The 23,154-nt window shown below is 38.1% G+C and overlaps 2 protein-coding genes across 2 annotated transcripts in view; one reads left to right on the forward strand and one right to left on the reverse strand.

Moving 5' to 3' along the window:
- NWD2 (NACHT and WD repeat domain containing 2) overlaps positions 1 to 23,154 on the forward strand; it is a 60,114-nt gene that overhangs the window by 27,129 nt on the left and 9,831 nt on the right. The window contains exons 3-4 of the mRNA XM_074822310.1: positions 2,124 to 2,240; positions 22,788 to 22,991. Of these exons, the coding sequence (XP_074678411.1) occupies positions 2,124 to 2,240; positions 22,788 to 22,991 (321 nt within the window). The remainder of the gene's footprint in view (positions 1 to 2,123; positions 2,241 to 22,787; positions 22,992 to 23,154) is intronic.
- The window catches only part of RELL1 (RELT like 1), a 98,636-nt gene continuing 94,727 nt past the window's right edge, over positions 19,246 to 23,154 (reverse strand). The window contains exon 9 of the transcript XR_012623050.1: positions 19,246 to 19,699. The gene's annotated coding sequence lies outside the window, so the exon portion shown is untranslated. The remainder of the gene's footprint in view (positions 19,700 to 23,154) is intronic.

A 23,154-nucleotide genomic window follows, 5' to 3' on the forward strand; every position in this document is an offset into this window, starting at 1 on the left:
CCTTACTGAAAGTTAGAGTGGGTGTTTGTCACACAGTTTTTCCAAATATAAGTAAAAACCTACTTCAACATTACATACAGTTGTCTTCTTGTTTCATTTCTTTAATTTTGTAAATCCTATTTATTTTTAGCTAGCATAAAGATAACTGATAAGCCTCTCATTTTGAAATTCTTGGTGCCTTTAGAGGTTTGATGGCTAAAATATTTCTTCTTGCAGGACAAAATTATAACATGCTAAGATACGCTGTGCCAAAATTGTGTTACCTAATAAAAATAATCTATAACGTTATAACACATAGAAGGCAGCTGCTGAGCTCCTACAATATCTGCTATTCCAGAGAATTTCCTCTTCACATTTAGAGTTAGCATGATTTCTGAACAGTTAATTAAAATAGAAATTGCTTTTATGTTTCGGATGAACTTGAGCAGCACAATAAATTAATTCAACCGGTAATTCAAATATTTTTGACTGTATGCTGAGATGCTCTAATTTTATGACTGGAATACTTAAGCTCTATCATACGACATTCAAGTAATCAGACACCTGAATACAATATGAAGTTCAATAATGAAGTCATATAAATAAATAACAGAAGAGAGAGAGGAAGAAGGAAACAGTTTTTTCCTAATCAAACTAAAAGAGAAGAGGACAGAGAAGAAATGAGTGCAAATGAGGGAGTCAGGAAGGCTGTTTGAGATGCAGTTTTGTAAAGCAGAAGCTGCTTGTTCCAGCAAAATTTTGAAACAGAGTTTCTGTAAAAAATAAAGATATTGAGTGCATTTTCTTGGCAGTGTAAGCTATAATGCATTTTATACATTGGGCTATTTCACTCATCATCAGTCAGGCGGTACATTGCTTCTCATGTTTGGCAACAGTGTGCCTACACCAGCAAACACTGACATGCATCCCAAACTTTTCTGGCAGAGATAACCAATGAGACTGTTGGTAGTAAAATTAAACATGGACATAAATGCTTCCAGGATTAGGTCTTAAACCCTGGCATTTATTTCTCAAGGACATTAACCAGCTGTAAACTGGTGAATTTTACTTTTACATCAACCCATTATTAGTTCTTATATTAGGTCTTCAGGCTGATTTTATGATTGTTTAGACAACAGCTAGTTTTGTGGTTCTGTTTCTTATGGAAACAGCTTAGTGCTTCCACGGTACAAATAATATTACAATAACATCATAATATATGTATGTCTTAATACAATTTTAATTACTTTTTTAACTATCCATTTGGACTTTTTCTCGAGGTACGTACAGGATGCTAACAATCAATAGTAGCTTGAATGAGAGAGTACTAGCAGGTACCATAACTTTTATTCCAAAAGAAATGCATACATATGATCCCTGTTCTTTTAAATTCAATTTCCCACAGTAAGAATTCAGCCTTTTGGTTAAAATATGAAGTGAAACCACACTTCATCACTTAATTTCTTCAAGTAAGTTTAACATCCATATTCCAGTTTCTTCCAGGAGTTTGTTTGCAACTAATTACCATCACAAAACTGAGTCTGTAGCTACAAATGAAAGGCTGGACAGCAAGCTGTCTGCCATTGCATATCTATACAATCTCTGCTTCCAAAGTAACAAAGGCAGCTAACAAAGGAAGTACAATAGTACAGAACTGCACATATTCTTTCCTTTGAGCCATGTGCACAGGATAAATTTATATCCTGTGGATACAAATGACACAGGGTGTCAAGTCATCATCCTGACAGTGATCCACAGCAAAACTCCCTTTAATTTCCATGGAGCCAGAATTTTATCAATGCTTTTGTCATTATTCTTACCTATCCATTATATGCAATCCAGTAGCAAATAAAGGCTATATCAAATCAAGATCTTGTCATGCTAATCTCTGCAAAAAAATATGAATATGAAATGAGAGACTGTCCCAGGAGGGACTATCTGGGAGGGAAAATAAGATGCTTGAACTGTCATTTACCTAAGGAAACCCTGACAGTCAGTGTAAGGACTGGATATAGACCTCATTGCCTTTTACTGCAGTGCAGAGCAACACGTGGCAGTACCTGAAATGCTGACAAAGCTAACTTTTAATTTGATAGGTAGAAAGGGCATTTGATAAAATAACAATGTTGTGTACTATTTTTCAGGTTATAGACTTATACTGGGGAGTTGAAGCAGATGAGTGGGACAGTCCTGAGCTGCAAAAGACTCGTATGAAGCTGTTAGAAGATTGCTTGAAAAGTTCTGCAGGTCCATGTTTTGTTGTGGGTATAAAAATAATGTTTTACTTTACAACAAAAATACAATGATGTTAGCTATCCTAACATGTGTGATTCAGTAACAAATATATTATTTTCTTATTTCTAAAATATTTTATATTCCTCACTGTACATTTGCTATACTGTATCCAAATGTTTCTCTATACAGCACTGTCGATTAACAGTGATTACTCAGTATTAGTGGAGAGGAAAGAAGGATCTTTCATGATCAGTCCCCATAGCAAGATGGGTTTGGAAACCAGAAGGTACGACTATACTACTATCACTACAGAGTTATGGACTACTTGTTTAGGGAGGCCACCATTAATTAATTCTTGGCACTTCTCACACATGTGTTATTGGCTGGCCTAGAAGGACTTACAAAAGCACAGTGGTGGCAAAGAATTATCTGCTCTGATTTGCATTTTGCTGGTTTGTGTTGTAAACCTAGGACAAGTTAGGATGCCAGGTATTAGAGTGTGAAAAGACTGGAGGTCAGTGACAACCCGAGGAGGCTCTGAGTCTTTGTGTTTTTCCTACTTTCTGCTGTCTCTTTACTGTTGTCAGAACAAGTGTTGCTTTTAGGATTATTCAAGAGTCAGTAAAGCTGGCAAAAAAGATAGATCTTCAGTGGCTACTTCACCGGCTACTCTCCTTTGACAGCTTTAATTCCAATTTATTAATCTATGTTTTGATGTTAGACTTCAATGGAAAACAATTTTAAAACCATGGCCTTGCTATTCTAAATGTTATTTTCTATAATATATTTGCTAAGAAAATAATTTAGAAAAGGTAGATTTCTCCTCTATACCTGAACGTAGCTAAGTGAACTCTAATTCTTAGACTTGTCATAATAAGGCAGAGAAGAGTTCTGAAAAAACTGCAAGTCCTTGATTTTTTTTTAAGGGAAGAATTTTAAAGATTTAGTGAACTGAAACCACAGAATCCCATGGGGATGGAAGGGCTACAAAACTGCCTGCTGTGAAAACGGGAGATCACTTCTCTCCATGCCAAAGATTAGACAAAGAGCAAGCTGTAGCATGTATTGTTCTGTACTTTTATCACACCCTCACAAACATCTTGCTGGCTCTGTTTCATTCACCTGCTTGCTTCACTCAGTTATTAGCTTCAGAGACCGGCAGAACAAAAGCTGTCCTCAGCACTTGACCATAAAGAGCCCCATGCTTGGCGTACTGACTCTGGACTGGGTTTGATGCTGTCGTAGCACTTTTTTACAAGCGCACACTGGCCCAGATCTCTAGAGAGTTTGAGTAGTTTCCATCTTGCGTGACTAAATTTAGTTTTCTGGGTTTATTTTTCTACTTTTTATCTTCCCTTTGATGAAAAAACAGAGTTGGAACAGAAAGGCGTGGCGTTTTTCCTGTAGCAACACCCAGTGTCTTTAGACATGAATGTTCTAAAATCTCTGACAGTGAAGGAAACCTCATCATGTACCATTGCTGCATATTTTAGCAGCTCAGAATTTTGAAGCTGTTAAGAATTGCCTGCCTGATATTGTTACCAAGGAAAGAAATCAAGCCAAATCACAAATTCTAAACAGAACAAAACAGTTAGCAAAGAGGTTGCAGTGAGCCAACAACTTCAGTATTTATTCCAGGTTTTCCAAGTATGGGCCAGAGTAATAGCTCTCCCAATGACTAGACTGGCAAAACTACAGAAATCTTTTTATGCACATTTGTTTTTTGCTTTGTTGTACCTTAGTGGGATGGGGTTTTTTTCATTTACAACACAAATTGAAGATGATTCTACTCCAACAAGCATAATTAGTTTTAATTTATAGTAACATAATTAAAAACTGACTTTGGCACTGCAGGCTTTGGGCAACTTCCCATTTCTTGAGAAAGTTCTATAAAATGTGCCATTTCCATTCAGCTGGGTATTTTTTTTACTTTTCAATTACCACATCTTTAATTCAGACACTGATCTGGGATTAAATTGTACTACTCAAAATTAACTAGCAGATATGGATTGATTTTAGAAAGTGTTTCTTTATGCCACTTTGTGCCTGCATCGTGATATCAGATGGAGAGAAAATGAAATTCAGTTCTTAAATTAGTGTGGAGCATACGTTGGAAGTCCTAAACTTTTCTTCAGATATGAAACAACAAAATCCAAATGGACACATCCATAAACAAAGGTGGAAGCAGTTCTGAAAAAAGTGGGTAGTTCATTTCCTGTGACACTGTCTTTGGGAATGTACAGTCCCACTCTTACCTATTACCTGAGCTCTATCAACACTTGATGCAATTAAGGGAGAGGGGAGTTGTTTGGGCTTTGGATAGGTTGGTTTTTTGTTTGGTTGTTTTTTTGCTGTGTAAAACCGATGCCTATTACACATGATCTTTTAAAAACTCATAGCCTTTACTGTAGGTAAACAATACTATGCTGGTTTTGATCTACAGAATAATTTACCAAGATTTATTTATGAGGGGAAAAGTACTATTTCTGTAGGAAAAATACTCTCCGTACAAATTTTTTGCAGAAATCATACTGTTTGTCTCAGGAATCTACATGGGGAGATTGAAATGCAGTATATTTATTAAATTGTGAACCGCTTAAACTCTGCATTGCATAACGATACCAATGACCAAATACATTCAGTGCATCACTGGAACCTTTACGTTTTGTTGGGTTATGTTTCCTAGCAAATTCATAAGAAATGGCAATACAGACAGGATGGTAGAGTAACAATCAAGATTATATTATTATCCCACAGCTAGTATTCATCATGAACAGGATTCATCTATTATGGATCTAGTCTCGATACCTTTAACAACTAATAGAAAGATATAGGTACCTCCAGTGATACCTGAGTTATCTTCTGGATCACTGTTTCTCCATTAACAGCAAGGAAACACTAGGGAGTTAGATTTAGGTGCTAATTTAGGAACCCAAGTACAGTGTCTGATATCAGTTAAGGCCTTGAGCTATTTAGGGTGTCATTAGACTATAGTGATTATTTGCGGAGTAGGTTTACTGTCTTTTTATCGGGGTTCCCTAACTAATACTCCAGTACTAACCTGCTGTTGATTACACCTTAGTACAGATGAGAGAACTAGCAGGCTTCTCTGCACTTCTCTTCAAACACACCCTGCAAGTTATAACACGTGGGTGCTCTCTTCCATCTGTGCAGCACCACGCAGTCGCTGCCTGAACTGCTGTTCTTGCATAACTATGTACTGAAAAATTGTAAAATGAAAGGGAGAAATGGAAACAAAATGTTAGTTTGTCACCTGTAATGGTTTGCTCAGTTAAGTATGTTTGGGTTTATACAAACCTAAGAGATTCTCTCCACCCATCATTCAAACCATCTGGTCCAAAGAATAGTAAAAATATTTTCTACCTACTCAGAACAGACATTATAGTTTACATTATCCCTCTCAAATTATTGACAGTTTAATATTAATTTCAGCATTAATGAACTATTAAAAAAGACAGCATTATAAAATTGGGATTCCAGTACAATTTTAAAAGAATATTAGCAATTTACAATATTTGGCATGTCCTTAAATCATCCTGATGGTGAATTGAGGAGTGAAATGTTTTTTACATCTCTGGATCTTTTTGTTCCTACAGTACAATGCATGCTTTAATCATTCCATGAAGTACACTGCTACTTGGTTCTCTTTGCTTAGTACAAATGGTTGATAATGAATTCTGAGTGCATTCCAGCTCAGAGAAAATTCCAAATTATATTACTCCAGCTCTGCTGAATCTCCTCAACTCCCATTTCAGTTTTGGTGTTACTTTAGGGTTTATTCCTAATGTGAAAACTGAATATATACAGGTTCTTGAACACCTGAGTTACATTCTGCTTTTGCTCTCCTGGGAAAATTGCCACACATTTTAAGTTAGAGAGGCTGAAGTCAATCAAATGTGTCTATAGTAAAACAGCCAGTTTAGGGGGTATGATAAACACCCAGTGCTCTTTGGGAATTCAGTAGAAGTTACACGTGCTTGGTACATCTCAGAATTTAATTTTCCTCAAAGAAGCAGCTCTATGTAGTTTCTAAGTGAATGAGAAGAAATAGCTGGAACCAGACATGACACAACAGCCCACCTCTTCCAATAAAGTATATTCCAAGAAATAAATATCAAACTATCAATTTTCTTCTCAATCCACATCTGAATCAAAACCTGTCCAAGTAAGAACTCCCTCTAACATAAGTGGATTTGGGGTCATACAGCATATCAAGAATGGCTCCATAGGACTTGTTGGCAGTAATCTGTAGTGAAGTATATGTCTGCAGACACTAATCCTGTTTTAGATGGACTTGGCCAACAGGAAAGATTTTTCTGTGAATGTCAAAGTAGAGCTTTGTATCTTTTTTTAAATCCTTCAAAATAGAAAAAATGATTAAATTTTAAAGACATAGTATGCAACTTTCCCCTCGGCAAACCTTGGTCTTCTTTCACAGCCTCCAGAATAACAGGCAAAGGATGTATATCCTTTTCCATGTTTGTCTCTGAACAACACATATACACACAGAGTGGAATCAAGCACGGGGTGATTTTATATGATTAAGCTATTGTAACTGAGTTCCTGGGTCTGCTTTAGGGCTGGGAATGTAGGTTCCTGTGAATCATCTCTCATTCTCTAAATCTAAAATCTAGGGTCTAAAAATGCTTACCCATTTCTTAAATATATCCCATTGAAAATAGCTACAAGATTCATCAGGCAGCTTTTCCATGGAACATACAAACTGCATGGTTTTTGATGTAGTCTTAGAATAGCTTACATTTTCAGCCTACGGTCAGAAGATTGTACATAGTTTCTGCTAAGTCACTGTATTTCTTTTTCTTGACATAAATAGAATTTTTTGTGCTTCCTTCCAGAAGGGTTAAGTATTATATTTAATATAAATGACCATATCAGTGAGAACAAGGTTAGCATGAACTCAGATTTCCATCATTCTATGTATAATGTGTAGAGGAAGAAATAGGCTGCATGAGATTTATGAGATTTATTTTCTCTTGACCCTCAAGAGCTTTACCAAACCATCTTCTGAAGTAGTATTGTAATCCACTAGATGTAATGGTCTGTTCTACAAATGAAACTGTAGATCAGAAAGCCAACATCAGCTATTCTGCAGAAGTGGGGCAGGGGGGAGGGGGAATCCCAAACCTTGCAATGCTACTTCTGTGTAAAGAAACAGCATACTTTACAGTATTTAGCAGACAGTCGGTAAGTTCAAAGAGAGATCTTAATGCTGTTGCTTGCACGTAGTATATATACCTTCCCTTTTCTCCAATACAGAGACTCACTTCAGGGATCCTTTGGTTCTCCAGTAACAGACCCAGAAACAAAACACCTACCCACAAAGTAACTAGTTCACTTTTCAGTCCGATTACTGTTAAACCCAGCTAGCAGTAGCTGTGCTTGGTTTTTTTAATTAGAGTGTATAATTTCACAGGATCCTTTTTTTCTTCAATGAAAGATACTAATTTACAAAAGTAAAATAAGATGGTATCAGTGTTATTCATAGCGATACTGGTATGCATCCATAAGGTATTGCCTCTTTTCTCTTAAAATATTTGCTTTCAGTGCAAGGTGCTTTTTTTGGAGTTACTGTTCTGTTATCTTGCCATGTAGCAACTAATTATCATATGCTTCTTTCTTTCATAACTGGAAAACCTCACCAGTAATTTTTTATTCCATTCCATCTTGAAAAAATGAAACAGAAAATACTTGCTTAGAATGCCATGGAGACTGCAGTTATTATAAGTAAAGTATGTGTTCTTTTCTTGTTAACTCTTTTACATAGTATAGAAATTACTTTAATGCTTAAAAGTGTTCAAAAAAAATTTAGAATAGTAGTGCTACTCATTGCTGGAAAAACAGCTCATTACCTGGCCACATACTTTTGCAGAGCATATACTCTGCCTCTCAGTCATGCCATTGCATGACATAGGCAAGATAGTGTTTTTACTGAGAGGAGTGTCATAAGCTGATGTTCTTTGCTATATTTCATTAAATTCCATGGGGATTTGCTACAGAACTTTTAAACATTTGGCTAATGACTTGACCTATTACCTGCAGTCAGTATTTAGTATTTAGTGCTTGTACACTTACAATTAATTTTAAGTCTGACTGATTACCTTTTAGTTAAAAATTAGTGTTAGAAAAGGCCTGAAGATACCCCAATATAAAACTACTATAGGTAAGGTTTTATTTTGATCTATTCCGTTCTTGAAGTATGGCAAGTGAAAACTAAGAGGATTTATAAAGGTGATTTTTTTCATCTGTATTATAAATAGAAAACTAATGTTGGGTAGTTTTGAAGAACAACAGTTTCTGAAATGTGGCAGTTGTGAAGCTGGCGTTATGAAAAGCTGGTTTTATATTTCATATAAATTAAATTAGTAGGGTTAGCATTCTCATTGTAATATTTGGTGATGTGAATTGGCTGTAAAGGTTGTTGACGCTCTGAATACTTTAAGTAATGGTGGTCTTCATAAACCGTAACCTCTGTCAAGTGCATAAGAGGTGTGGTTTATGAAGCCAAGGAAAGCTTTAATCTCTGTTATCACAGTGCTTGCCTTAGTCTTTTTCCTTCAGTTTAGTTTCTTGGAAGATCCCTTCCACATTTCTACTTTCTCTCCTTAACTGTTATTACAGTTTAGATTATTAGTTTCTTCTCATAGGAACTAGTTCCATTCATCCTGCAGCTATGTTACAGTCCTTTCTAGCCTTCTCCAAATTTATAGCAATTTAAACATAAAAAATTATTTTTCCACTCATGTGAAAAGTAAGGAATGTATGCATGTCATTTAAGAACATACAGAAGGGACTGATACTTCTACATCAGTCAAGTTTACTGGGCCATCGTACTGCTAGCATTGTTGGGGAAGGAAAATTATACTCCTTGTGCAAGCAATTAGCTAATAATTTCTTTTAATCTTTGAAGGGCTAGATTGATGAAGTGTTTATCTGTTCAGAGTACCAGCCACCACTGTCCCAAATAACAAGCCCTAAAACCCATGTCACCTGGCTTGGAAAAAATAATGTTTTGTTACAACTGGCACATAAGGATACAAAAATCATAAATAAAAGCATCAAAATCCAGGAAGTAGTCAAAATAAATAATATAGGCCATTCCACATGTACTTGCAAAGCAGATTTGATGTTACGTTATGCTATTTGTTTTGTGTACAGTGATTAAAATCTGGGTGCTGTAGAGAGGTGGCATTATAATCTGCTAGAGCTAATGTCCCTTATACTGAAAATTTGCCTTTGGGCCTTCATTTATTTTATATCCCTGCAAAACACATTTATTAACAGTGTTTTAGGTGCTTCACTACACACTCAGGCTCATGGTGACTGTATTATTCTATACAAGTTGTTAAATAATTTTCTTGACATTTAATTACAAAATTTGACTTTCATTTGTAGACTCAATAAATACCAATCTGTTTAGCTCTAATAAGAAGGGGTAAAAACAGCAAAAAGAAATTTGCATTCATATATCATATCATGTTACAACTAGTTTCAGTATTCCTAAAGTTGGGAGGGGTGTTAAAAATTCCATTATACCATCAGTGATCTCTGCCTCTGATAATGCTCATTAATTAACACTTTCTAATACCTTCATAGTGGCTGTGTATGTTACTGAGAAACACAGCTTAATTATGTTACAGAAAATATAAAATACATAAAATACATATGTCTATTTCCAATAGAGCGTGTGTATGTGCTTACAGTAGGATTTGTATAGATTTTGCAGTCCTTTCTCAGTTGCTGCAACTTTGGAGGTTACTATAGACTAGATGCCTCTCTGTCAATCCCTTAAGTGCCTGATTCATCTCTTCTTGCCATGCTCAACTTTACCTCAATCTAAGCTTTTTGGCTCACCATTTATCACTTAAATACCATTCCAAAATGGGAATTCAGAAACTAAGCAGTGCTTCTGATAAACACTAGCAAGATCATATTTCCCAGAAAATAAAGATATGCCCCCTTCTTTTTAGAGGGTGCATGGGTGCAGCAGGAGGCAGCACCCTTTCCTACATATGAGGCATACCAAAGAGGGCAGTAAGAATGCTGAAGAGTCCTAGTTTCTGACTCCAGGGTTTGGTGTCCAGAAGCCAGTGCCCTGTCCTCCCAGCTGACTACACTGATAGGCTCAGAGTATCTTCTTCCTTTCTGGCTCCTTGATGTCAGTATCCCTGGATGCTTAGTAAAGCACATTAAACAGCAACAGTAGGAGAAGCTTTCCTCTATTAGCCAGACTTCACCTATGAGATGCAAGACAGGTTCTTCCCTGCTTGGGTGAGTGTTGTGATTATTTTACAAAGCAGGGGAGGTTACACCACCATGCCCTCCTCAAAAAGACAAGATTGATCTCCTTGCTGTTTCCAGGAAAGCTACGTTTCCCACTCCCTGTAGGAAGGGCATTGATTTCCACAGACAAGGTTATTGACTCCAGTCTGGGCTCTGTGCTAGTCTTTTATTAAACCTAGCCCTTGCAGTTTGCTTTTCTGCCCAGCTCCACTGTTATGAAGTGTTACGGGACCTGTCAGAGAGTTGACAGGAATCTGGGCTGCAGTAGCAGTTACCTACAAGATTCTGAGCTTTATGTGAGAGGAAAAATGTACATGTCAAGAAATCTCCCACCCAATTTGAAAAAAAAAAACAAAGTCAGAATGATACATTTGTTTGGAGGGGAATCAGAGTGAGTGAGCAGCTCAAATCAGTGAGCAGCCAGAGGTAGGCAAAATCTTCTCCAGTCCTTTCTCTACCCTACTTTTATTCACAGACCTCTTTCCTAATTTTGTTCTTTTTGAGTGATTGTATCACCTGCACCCACACTCAGGGAGAGTAAAGACCCAGCAGTGACAAAGGGTGAAGGAAAAGGCAACAAAGTTAACTAAACTGGTGCTTCATGATCATGTACAAGACAGGAGGAGGAGTGTGGAGGAAGAAGACTATTGATACTTTCACAGCCAGGAGAAAGGAGAGTTCTGATGAAGCAAGGTGTATCAAGGAAGTAGATCATGAATTTCTTCTGAGCAAGCACATTCACTCTGCATCATGGACTCAGCTCCTACCCATTATGTACTGAGAAATTACTCACCATTGTTTCATATCTCCCTACCACTAGGGAAAAGCTTTGAGATTTAAAAATATTGCACTGTGGGTGAAGTTCAAAGTTGAGGGAATTGGTTCATTTACAGCAAGATTCAGCTGCTTGCTTTAATTTTCTGAAAGACAGGTTAAGCATCCAGTAACACCACCATCATTTTCTTTTTACACCTTATGTCAGGAACATTACTCACAGAAAAGACTTCAGCACTTTCACCTCATCCTTCCAGTCAGTTTTCTTACATGGTAGTTCAACAGCCCTTTTTTGTTTTTCGTGGAACTGAAACTAATACCTGTCTCAAGTTTCTGAAATACCTATAGCCCCCCAGTGTACTTCTGGAGTACCTCCAGGGAAAAAAGGAAGAGAGAAATTGGGACATAGCTCTGTGAAACAATGCACAGCAAGATTTCTCAAGCCAAGGAACATAAATGCATATCCAGGCAAGTGGAAAAAAAAATACCTTTCTCAGCACAGAAATGTCTTTATTATGACTTCAGTTTTCTATTCACTTCAGTAATTTCAAGTAAAAATTGTATTTCTTACTTCATGTTTTGCATACTCAGCTGAAGTTCTAAAACTAAATCTATTTACCCATAAGCTTCAATCAAAGGATTGAGGTGTGGACACTATTATCATCACCTAGGTATGGAGAAAAATCAAATGAAAACGTTTGATACTGCTCTATGTTTTCATTTTTCCCTTAAAAACTAAACAGGACAAACAATGTAAAGCAACAGTCCCATCCCTGCTGATACTTGAATACACAAGATCCTTTGCATATCAACACTCAAAATAGAAATGCTTATTTTGCAAGCTATCATTAGCCTCATTTTATAGATAGGCAATCTGAGGCACTGGCAAAAGCATCAGGAAGTTACCAGTTTCCATACTGAGATGAAGCAATAGTGGAAAGAAGATTTAAGAGATCTGCAGCAGCTCTGATGTTCTGTCTGCTGAGTTGCACTGCCTTACAACTCTTGGCAGTAGAAGAAGAATGCAGTTCTGAAGGCACTTTAACCTGTACATCCTAGAAATCGCAGATTACTTCATTTTTGGCTTTTTTTTTCATATTTTTGATTTCTAATGGAAGTACTTTTGGGAGACTTAATCTCAGTGCAACATAACTTTTGTCTTTGATCGCTACCATGGACAGGCAAGAAAAGCAGTCAGATGTATTTAATTGAAGAATATTCTCTCTGTGCTTGTATGAGATCCTCACATGGCACCTCATTACAGATAAAAGGAAAACAAAGGAGTAGAGGCAGTTATTTTCAGGACATCTCCGGACACCAGCTTCTCTGGACCTCCAGCTTCCTAAAACTTGGTTTAGATTAAGTGCATTATTACAGCTTTCTCCATTTTGGTTTCAGTTGTTCAATTCAGTTCAGTTTAATGGCTTGGAGTTTGCCCTAACAAGCAGTTAACATGAATACTCCATTGAGATTTTCAATTAATTCATATATTTGCTTTTCTTCTTACTGAAATCATTAGTGCATTGAAAATAAATTTAAGTAAATATACTTTCCTGGTTTCAATTCAGATGATTCACTGTTGTTTATCTATTAGCATTTTTGCTTTGAGTTTGAGACAAATTGGCTGTTGTTCCCTTAAGGAATAACAAAAAAAAAATAATACCGGCCATTCTTTTCCATTTGTTTCTGGTAGTAAATTCTCAGTTTCAATTTAGATCATATTTATTTCTCAGAAACAAGGTTCTAGCTAATCCTGTTATTTTGGTTTTCATTTTTTTTCCTAAAACTATCTTTGACTGCGCCTGAACATCTTGTATTGCATAAGTAATTTCTGTATGACTGTTACGATAGAATTACAATATACTGGCAACAAACCCAAAAGACCTATAGTTGTACTAAATATCTTTGGGTTTTTAAATAAAAGGCCATTAAAAATTGTTAGCCTGACCATTTGTTCCAGATTTTCAAGACATGATTTACCTGTATATTTCATAGAATCATAGCATCATAGAATGGTTTGGGTTTGAGGGGACCTTAAAGACCATCTAGTTCCAACCCCCCTGCCATGGGCAGGGACACCTTCCACTAGACCAGGTTGCTCAAAGCCCCGTCCAACCTGGCCTTGAACACTTCCAGGGAGGGGGCAGCCACCACTTCTCTGGGCAACCTGTTCCAGTGTCTCACCACCCTCACAGTGAAGAATTTCTTCCTTATATCTAACCTAATCTACCCTCTTTCAGTTTAAAACCATTACCCCTCGTCCTATCACTCCACTCCCTGATAAAGAGTCCCTCCCCATCTTTCCTGTAGCCCCCTTTAAGTACTGGAAGGCTGCCATAAGGTCTCCCCAGAGCCTTCTCTTCTCCAGGTTGAACAACCCCAACTCTCTCAGCCTGTCCTCATCAGGGAGGTGCTCCAGCTCCCTGACCATCTTCATGGCCTCCTCTGGACCCAGTCAAGCAGGTCCATGTCCTTCTTATGTTGGGGACCCAGAGCTGGACACAGTACTGCAGGTGGGGTCTCATGGGAGTGGAGTAGGAGGGGGAGAATCACCTCCTTCGACCTGCTGGCCACAATTCTCTTGATGCAGCCCAGAATCGGTTGGCATATTTGGTTATGTCAGTTAAGCCCAAATTTCTGCAGACAAGGAGGGTGAACACACCTACGTGTTACAAATTCCGTGTGCCTTCCCTGACTTGAATGTGCCACCTAGGGAGGTTCACACATGCAAATGCACTGTGTTACCACCTCCAAATTCAATATGAAAGACAGGACATAGAATGTAGCCAGTCTACATATAAAATGGAACATTTCTTATAGTTATGCTAAAGTGATTCTGTCTTCAGTTTGTACATACATATATATCAATTGAAAGAAATTGATGGGTATTAGCATCTGATTATAATAAGTATTCTTTTTAGAGAAAATATTCAGAAGAAATTTGAGGTCTTTTAAGCCTGGTGTTAAATAGAAATGTCAATCTTTTACTTGTATTTTTTCTTCACGTGTCTTTCTTTTCTATATAAGTCTGATCTACTGAGTAACACTTTTTATCAGCTAATAGATGTATTAACATCACAGTAGTCAGTAGAGCAAAAACCACATTTCTCTGAGCAAAGTGGCTATTTGACTGAAATGTATGGCTTTAAAGAGGAATAAATTTCTTATTTCATAAGAAAGATTTAACTACAATAGGAAGGAAACCTAGAGGCACAGGCTGAGGAAGCAGGGATTTAGGTCTCTAACCCCAGGTTTCACAGAACACAGTGCAGAGCAAGTGACCACAGGAGAGAGGGGGACTGACTTTGTAGCCCTTGGTTAGGGCACTCATGCAAACTGTGGAAAGATAAGTTCCTGCTCCAATTAATATTCAGTTACTTACACGACGGTATGCAATTTCTTGTACAGAAGGGAGCTGCGCTAGCAGGAGCTTTGACATGCTACTCTTACCCCATCATTCACGCCCAGAAGCCTGATGAGTAGGGTGTATACATGGCGATCACAAACTTGTCCTTCTTCCAGTTCAGGAAAGATTTTGAAACAGGCCTCTTGCTTCATGTGCGAGCTCCCTCATTACCCACCTTGCTGTAGATTATGACTTACTGCTACAGCCTGCTCCTCACCAGTTTCCTGCACGAGGCCTCCCGGTGAGGCATGGTGTGATACCAGACTGCAATCCACAGCTCCCTTGCGGATGGTAGAAGGACCCCTCTGGGACATCGGTGAGAGGAGCATTTCTCAACCCCTGGCAACAAATGAACATAATATCCCAAGGCAATTTAAAAGCACTTAAGTTTCTACAGATCAGGCAGCTGCTGAAGAACCACTTGGTGCATCTCAGCAGCACCTGAATGCTGACGCTGGGTGCCTGCAGGCAATTTTCAGCCCAGAACATGAAGCATTCACTGCATCTTCAGTAATGTGAGATACTCTTTCTCCTAATGGAGCTGTTCTACTTTGAATAAGTGATCTCAGTTTAAGCTTACATTAATTTAGCAGGCTTAAATGTGAGCCACTCAGGACCTCATTCACAAGCAGGCAAGGCTTTCCTCTTTAAGTTGTGAGCAGTTTCTGTAAGAAGGACAGGGCTAAGAATTAGGAACAACAGCCTCCACTACCCAGTTATAACTAACCATTGCATACCTGTCACAGCTCTGAATCCCTGCCCAGGCTTAATTCCCTGCACCTAATCCCTATGCCAAATGGTGACGATAATACTTCCTAATCCCTTGTGGATCTTGCAAAAACAAGTAGTTTAAGGGGTGCTTAGATCTGGATACACAGAGGTATCTTAGGTTAAATTAATTGTGGTTAGATTTAATTCCTTCAAAGATGATTTCTTGAATACTTATTCTTCAAAATCTGTCAGTCCAGGACTGCTGTGAGAGGAAGCAGAGAGGGCATATGTATGCATGTCAGTGTCACATGTGGAACTTCACAAAGACCAAGAAGTGAAAGTGGTAGAACTGATTCTGTGGAGCCCAGCAAAAGATCATTGGATCACATCATTCACCAGCTACAAAACTGTATTTTGAATGAATCTGCAGCTTTCTGTGTTGGCAAAACAGCAAAAAAAGTTGTTCCTCTTAAGGTGACAAGTATCTGAAATCACTCCACAAAACATTACAAATCTGAATCCTCAAATTACTTGGTTTGCAGATGTTAATATATAATATCTTTTTTTAAAAAAGAGTAACGAAACCAATCAGTAATGAATATAACTTGCTGTTACTTGACAGCTTGTTTTTTATTAAAATTACCACTAAATATCTTAGCTGGAATTAAATATGTCAAAAATTTCAACTTGTTCTATATTAATATAAGGTATGGTATTAGGGTTTGTGAACATTTTAGTGATGATATCTGAACTAATAGCATGACATGCACTATGAATCCATCATAGCTCAAGATCAAATCCAAATCTTGTTAGTTTTGTCCTTTTGGTCATTATTGTGACTGTGCCTATCATTTTGATATCTTTCCACACCAAGAATATTAGAATGAAAAAATATGTCCCATCTTAATCTAAACAGCAATTTTTAATCTTCATTTAGTAGTAACTTCAGCCTCAGGCTCAACAAAGCTAACAAGACTACTGCTGAGGTTGCTCTGTGTTAATTCTGTAAAATTGTGTTAGATTCAAATGGTTGCTGAGGGTTTTATACATGTTTGTCAGCCTTATAGCTTTAAACAGTTCAATCACCTTCAATCTAATGAGTCTTTAATTTGTTGCTTTACTGTTAAAGGAAAATGACCCATCAGGTGGGAGATTTTGATTCACTAGTCTGCATACAAAACTGTCTCTTGGTACTGAACATAGTATAAACATTACTGGTCCCTTTAAAAATATTTTCCTATAATAATAATCAAAATTCTGCAATGTTGTTATCACAAATTGAAGTTTTAGGTTATTACTGAAGAATACTGTGATTTTTTCATAAAAGTCTGAAATAATGGTAATTCTTATTTGCAGGCTTAGTATGAAACAACATGATAATTGTGAGAAATTATATTTTCTTTCATTTCTGTTGCTTTATTTTTCTTCATTTTTATATGAAGAAATCAGCATTTACTTGAATGTATAGGGAATATGGAGACAGGGCAGACATTTATAACCCTCAGCAGGCTGTGTGGTGCTGTCAACATGCTGGAGGGAAGGGATGCCATCCAGAGGGAACTGGACAGGCTTGAGAGGTGGGCCCATGTGAACCTCATGAAGTTCAACAAGGCCAAGTGCAAAGTCCTGTACATGGGTTGGGGCAATCCCATGCACAAATACAGACTGGACGATGAGTGGATTGAGAGGAGCCCTGCAGAGAAAGACTTGGGGGTATTGGTGGATGAAAACCTGACTATGAGCCAGCAACGTGCGCTCACAGCCCAGAAAGCCAGATGAATGCTGGGCTGCATCAAGAGAAGTGTGGCCAGCAGGTTGAGGGAGGTGGTTCTCCCACTCTACTTTGCTCTTGTGGAGTACTGTGTCTCTGGGGCCCCCAACATAAGAAGGACATGGACCTGGACCTGTTGGAGCAGGTTCAGAGGAGGACCATGAAGATAATCAGGGTGCTGGAGCACCTCCCTTATGTTCAGCCTGGAGAAGAGAAGGCTCTGAGGAGACCTTACAGCATAAAGGGAGCCTACTGAAAATATAGGGAGTGATGGGACAAGGGGTAATGGCTTTAAACTGAAAGAGGGTAGATTTAGATTAGATAGAGGGAAGAAATTGTTTACTGTGAGGGTGGTGAGACACTGGAACAGGTTGCCCCGAGAAGTTGTGGCTGCCCCCTCCCTGGAAGTGTTCAAGGCCAGGTTGGACGGGGCTTTGAGCAACCTGGGCTAGTGGAAGGTGTCCCTGCCCATGGCAGGGGGGTTGGAACTAGATGGTCTTCAAGGTCCCTTCCAACCCAAACCATTCTATGATGCTATGATTTCCAGAGGCTGTAGCAAGCCTCTGGAATGCAGTTCAGACACTGAAGCCCTTGGAGGAGAAGTTCAATTCAGAGCTTCTCATTTAGGCCTTGAAAGATTTGAGTGGTTTTGTGGTACCCTGATAGACTACACTTATACAGCCAGATACAAATTTAACCATAACAACACCAAAAGATTGGAGGGGAGGTGGGTGTTCCCTGGTACTAGCTAGAAGGAGGTAATTCCAAGCCTCACCTCTGTGTCTAAACATGGGAAGCCTGTGCATGCAAATACACCCATCCTAAGGCTGTCATGTAGCCTTACAAATAGTTTATTAAGATTCCAGTAAACACATATAGTCTGTTCATAGTCCTTAGTCTTTTTTTTTTACAAGTACCACTGTTAATGGAAAACACACAGTGCATCTAGAGGATGTATTTAAGTGAAGAACTGTTCCCCAGGAACCTGGTGTGTTTATGTGACATAATCCAGCGTTCAAGCATCAGTAGAAAACAGCTGCACTTACTCAGCATGCCTCCTACTTCCAGCATTGGGGTGTGATACTGCAGTCCTTTAGAAAAACAGTATCAGTTACTTCTATCCTTCCCAGAAAAATGAAAAGCAGTTGTGTTTCGATACCTCAGTTCAATGGCCAGTGAAACTCAGCTGTAGATTGAGGCTAGTCTGGAGTTACCAGGAATGACTCCATGAAGTTCTGTACCACATTTACTGGAATATTTTTCAAATGGCTACACAGAGTCAGGTACTAATACCAGAACCTCAGCTAACTTCTCTTGGGACACTAAAATGAACACAGCTGCAGCACAGTGCCTGGGATTGCCCTGCTCTAAATGATAGACCTGCTCAGCACAGTATTTACGATTTGCTGATTCTACTTGTGTAATCAATTCTCTTCTTCATGCCAGTGCTGTTCTTTTTATTCCCTATCCAGTTCCTATTTCTCTTTGTTCTCTTTGTTCACTTGTCACTTCTACTGTATGAGAACATCAAAGACACTAACTCATTTAATTGCCTTTCTAAATGCACATATTCACCAAGTAGGTGCCACAGGTGTCCTCAGAATCTCTGCTCAGCTGCTCCTTAACTTTGCTTTAATTGCAGAAATGCCTACATTTTGGCTAAAACATGGAATCCCTGCTCACACAGGCCACATGAAGCAGTGAGGTGCTGGCATGGCCTCTGCAGCTTCCTTTTTGTCATGGTCCAGTTTTTAAGTTCTAAAACTAAATGTTTTGGTAAATTTAGATCCTTGCATGATGTTCAACTGATGTGTTCCTTTCTTGGTACACCTGTTAGCTTCAGGCTCTCCTAAACACTAGATGTCAACAATAACAAGCTAGACTGTTTTCACCTTGCAGTGCAACATATATTCACTCAGACTTCTCATTCCTCCACACTTGCTCATTCCTTGTCTTCCTGGCACTATGCATGTGTCATCTTTTAAGATTAACCTTAAAACATTTTCATAAACCACAACTAAACAAGAAGAGTAGAAATACCTCAAAGTAAAATGATACAAGACTTTATTTTGTTGTTTATTAAGCTTTATGGATGCTCACTGTCATCATCCCATGATGCGCGGAAACAAACTCTACAACGCAGAGTTATAAAGCAGGCGTGTTTACTCCGACGCTGGGGTGCAAGGGGATTTCTCCACAAAGCTTGCACACCAACAGCACATTTTACCAGAAACTTATAGAGTGTGGATATACATATTCATTGGATTACATAATACAAATAGACATATGCATAAGTAAGGCTGCGTTAGTTCGAAAGGCTGGTGTCAGCAGTTTATATCTTTGTGCCTGCACATTGCCTCCTGGTGGTCGTCTTCGGGGGTCTTTTGGAGGAAGGCTCACAGTCTTCTTCACCTTGTACTTTTCCTTGGAGCATGCGCAGATTCTCTTAGCCAATTTCTTTTTGCCAAACATAGTAGTTCTTGGTAAGTTTCCACAGAAAACTGCTTTGTTTTGATGAACACAGTAGTCCTTGGTAAGTTTCCACAGAATAGTCAAGGCAAGCAGGATTATTAAGCAATATTCAGAAATCATTGTAAATTGCTATAAGTTGCTACAAGTAAATAAGTTGCAAAGCAGGTGATCATTTCCTTGTATCACCCAAAAGGAGGACACTCTGTGTGATTCCTCTTCTATGTACGTCTATTCTTCCCTCAACTAATGCTAGACTTCTAGCAAAATATTAGCAATACCATCTGTAGCACCAAGGTACACCATGATAAATGTATGTCCTCTACTGTCTAACATTTGCTTTTTAAAAAATGCAAAGGCTTTCAAATAGTATTTGCATAGGCCTCCATTTTATTTAAAAGCTAATGATACAGTCATCCACAGTGATTCTAGTATTCTGATCACGTCAGAGTTCCTTTTTATTGTGTTTTGCTCTAGTAGCCAGAAGGATGATCCCTAATACAGGATTATTTACATAATGTCTGTTGCAGTGACAGATAAAATACAAGGAAAAAAAATCCATCTTTTCATTTTAAAGTACTGCCTTTTGTTATTTACCTATAGTACAGTGGAGAGAGAACAGCACAAACTGTACCAGAGAAGCAGAAAAGTACACAGACTAATTCCAGCACAAATTTAGTTGATTAAATGCAGTACATTAAAACCAGACATTTTAATGTTGACATTTTAGTATCATTAATGAAGGGCCCAGCTATTGATCTTTGCTTGGGCAACTGTCAATTGAATCCACTGGACTTAAATTCAGAAAAAATGTAGCCTAATGAATTTCAAGTAATAATTGCTATACAAGGTAATTGCAAAATTTGCATAGCAAAGCTCCTCTGAGAGAAATTTATGAGATTTCTACATCAATCTGAATGTGCAAAGGCTTGCAATTCAGCATGATGTGAATTATTAACCTCACCTGAATAAAGAAGGAAAATGATACTATATTTCGTTTAACCTCTGCAGCTTCACAATTCCAAAATTACAGGGCTCTATGAATAGATCAGAACAGTAAAAACTTAGAAATTTCCCTCAATTATCTCATTATATGAAGCAACATAGCGCTCTCTATGAGGGGAGCTACTAGTTAGAATGATCACATAGAAAAAATAAATGCATGTAACAAAAATACTTCATCGTTTCATTAAAGTGAATGTTATTTAATTCTAGTTACTGAACACATTTGTTCCTTTCTCCTGACTCCTTGATGTGGACCCTGAATTAAGCTACTGCGGGATATGAATAGGCAGCCAGGCAAACCCCTAATGGCTCTCTATTGGAGGAGCTTCTTAAAGGACTTGGGTGCTGCGGCTGGTCAGAGACTGAAACCTGGACTATACAAACTATCAGTTCCTACATGCTTTCATTTCTCCTAAGCAGTAGACAGACATTGACTTGTTCCTGTCCACCAGCTCTTTGTCACTACTCTGTTGTAGGATGCCAACTGCTTGCCATCAGAGCTAATGCTGTAGTTCATGTGAGCTCTTTCCTAATCTGCTCCAGGCAAAAATCAGCCACGTTAGTTTACACAGTGTGAACTGTGGTCTGAGCTAACTGAGGTGGGTTTGCCTGAAAGAGGTTAGGAGGTGTTCACATGCACTGCTCTGACATCTGTGCTCTGAGGCTACAGCATCTTGCATGGTGAGCTGCTTGAGTACCTTCTGCCAACATGACTGGATTCAGAAAAGAGGTCTGCAGCTTCACGCTTTTATAATCAGTGAAGCAGCCTTCATCATCATCAGTTATTGATTTTCAGGGTTTAGTTAGAGCTGGAAAAGTTTAAAACAGCTTCTCATTATGATGAGTGCTTTAAAAATAATGAATATTTAGATTGTTATTATTTACAAACAAGGTCATTTACATTTTTAGGATACTACTGTATTTGCATTAGCATTACTTCAGTATGAGATCTTTCTTATTCAAATCAAAATGCTGATACTGTTGGCTCCTCTCCACATTAAGTACTCCTTTTCATTAACTCAGAATCTTTACTGAATACATTTAAATGAGGAAAGAAATAAAAAATCCTACTTTAAAGGAAGTGAGAGTTCTCACTGAATTCTGTGGACCAAGATTTGAATGCATAATTAAGCTGATGATCGCAAATTTGAAAAATCTTGTCAAAAGAATGAGGAATGTCCTGCAACTCTATCTTCTACAAAGTTTTCCCCAATCCTTTTTTCATAAATATTTATGGACAGCAAACTATGGCAATATATTTAAAAAAATGTATTCAGAGCATCACAACCAATATTTTAATCCCAAATTTTGAAGGTGAAAAATCTCTTGTGCCACAGTTTAAGAACTGACTTCCACAAAGCTTTGCCCGTATACCATCGAAGTACTAAAATTTCTATTTCTATTTGGTATTTGATCAAAACTGTTTTCACTTTCCCCACTGTTCATTCAGTGGACAGCTACCAGGGCAAAGACATTGAACATTTTTGCAACAAGGGAATATGAGACAGCAAAGCAGCTTGTGGTTCTGCGACACTGATCCTTTGTATTGCTGGTATAAGCCACATTTTTAATAATACCAGTATGAGCTGTACATAACATGATGTGAATTTTCATCAAGCAGAACATAAAATCTGTTCCATTACTGTGGAGACTAAGAATAAAAACAAGATGTAAAGAATCCAGAGATGCATCCTTATCTTGAGTCCAGAGAAAAGGATTTCCATATTCGCTTTTGCATGTGAGATTAATGCCAACCTGTGACTAATGGAAATCAGTAATACACAAGTCAATACTGTGCTAAGAAAGTATGTTGGGTATTTCTTAGTTTCTTCTTTTGAATGTCTTTGTGTTTTTATTATCAGTTAATATTATTATCAGTTAATATTAAGAAAGACAGTGCATCTACTTGAAATTTTACCAAGTCATTGTAGTAGGATGCAGCTCAGTGCAGTACCCTCAACAGTAATTCATTTTACCTGTATCTGTTTCCCTTCCTAGTAATTTCAAAGTCATTATACTGCTACCACACTGATTTTTATGAAATTCAGATTTTCAGAAGGGTTTTTGCATAACTAAAAACAAAAATTTAATCCCTACTTTCCTGCAAATACACAGGGCCTACTGGGAGAGAAGTACGGGAACATCCGAATACCGGGGGAAGTTGAGTCAGCAGAATTTGAAATGATCCTGGATGCTGCTGTAGAGGCCAAGCTAGAGACAAGGGTTTTAGAAGAGTGGTACTGCAGGGATGAAAATGCAGTTCCACCAGCATATTACCTCAGACCAAAATCTGAAATGCTGAAGAACTACCAGAATACAGTAAGTCATAGTCACCTCCTTACAAAATTCTTCTCTATCAGTTAAAGTGGTGGGCAGTCCTGAGAGCCAAGGACTTCCTGCTGTCTCTGAATTAGCTTCTGCAGCCCTATCCACACCTGAGCAACTGGTGCTGTGATGCTCCTTTCCCATACATGGTGAAGGG

Source organism: Strix aluco, chromosome 4, assembly GCF_031877795.1.
Source record: "Strix aluco isolate bStrAlu1 chromosome 4, bStrAlu1.hap1, whole genome shotgun sequence".
In the NCBI taxonomy this organism is placed as follows: domain Eukaryota; kingdom Metazoa; phylum Chordata; class Aves; order Strigiformes; family Strigidae; genus Strix; species Strix aluco.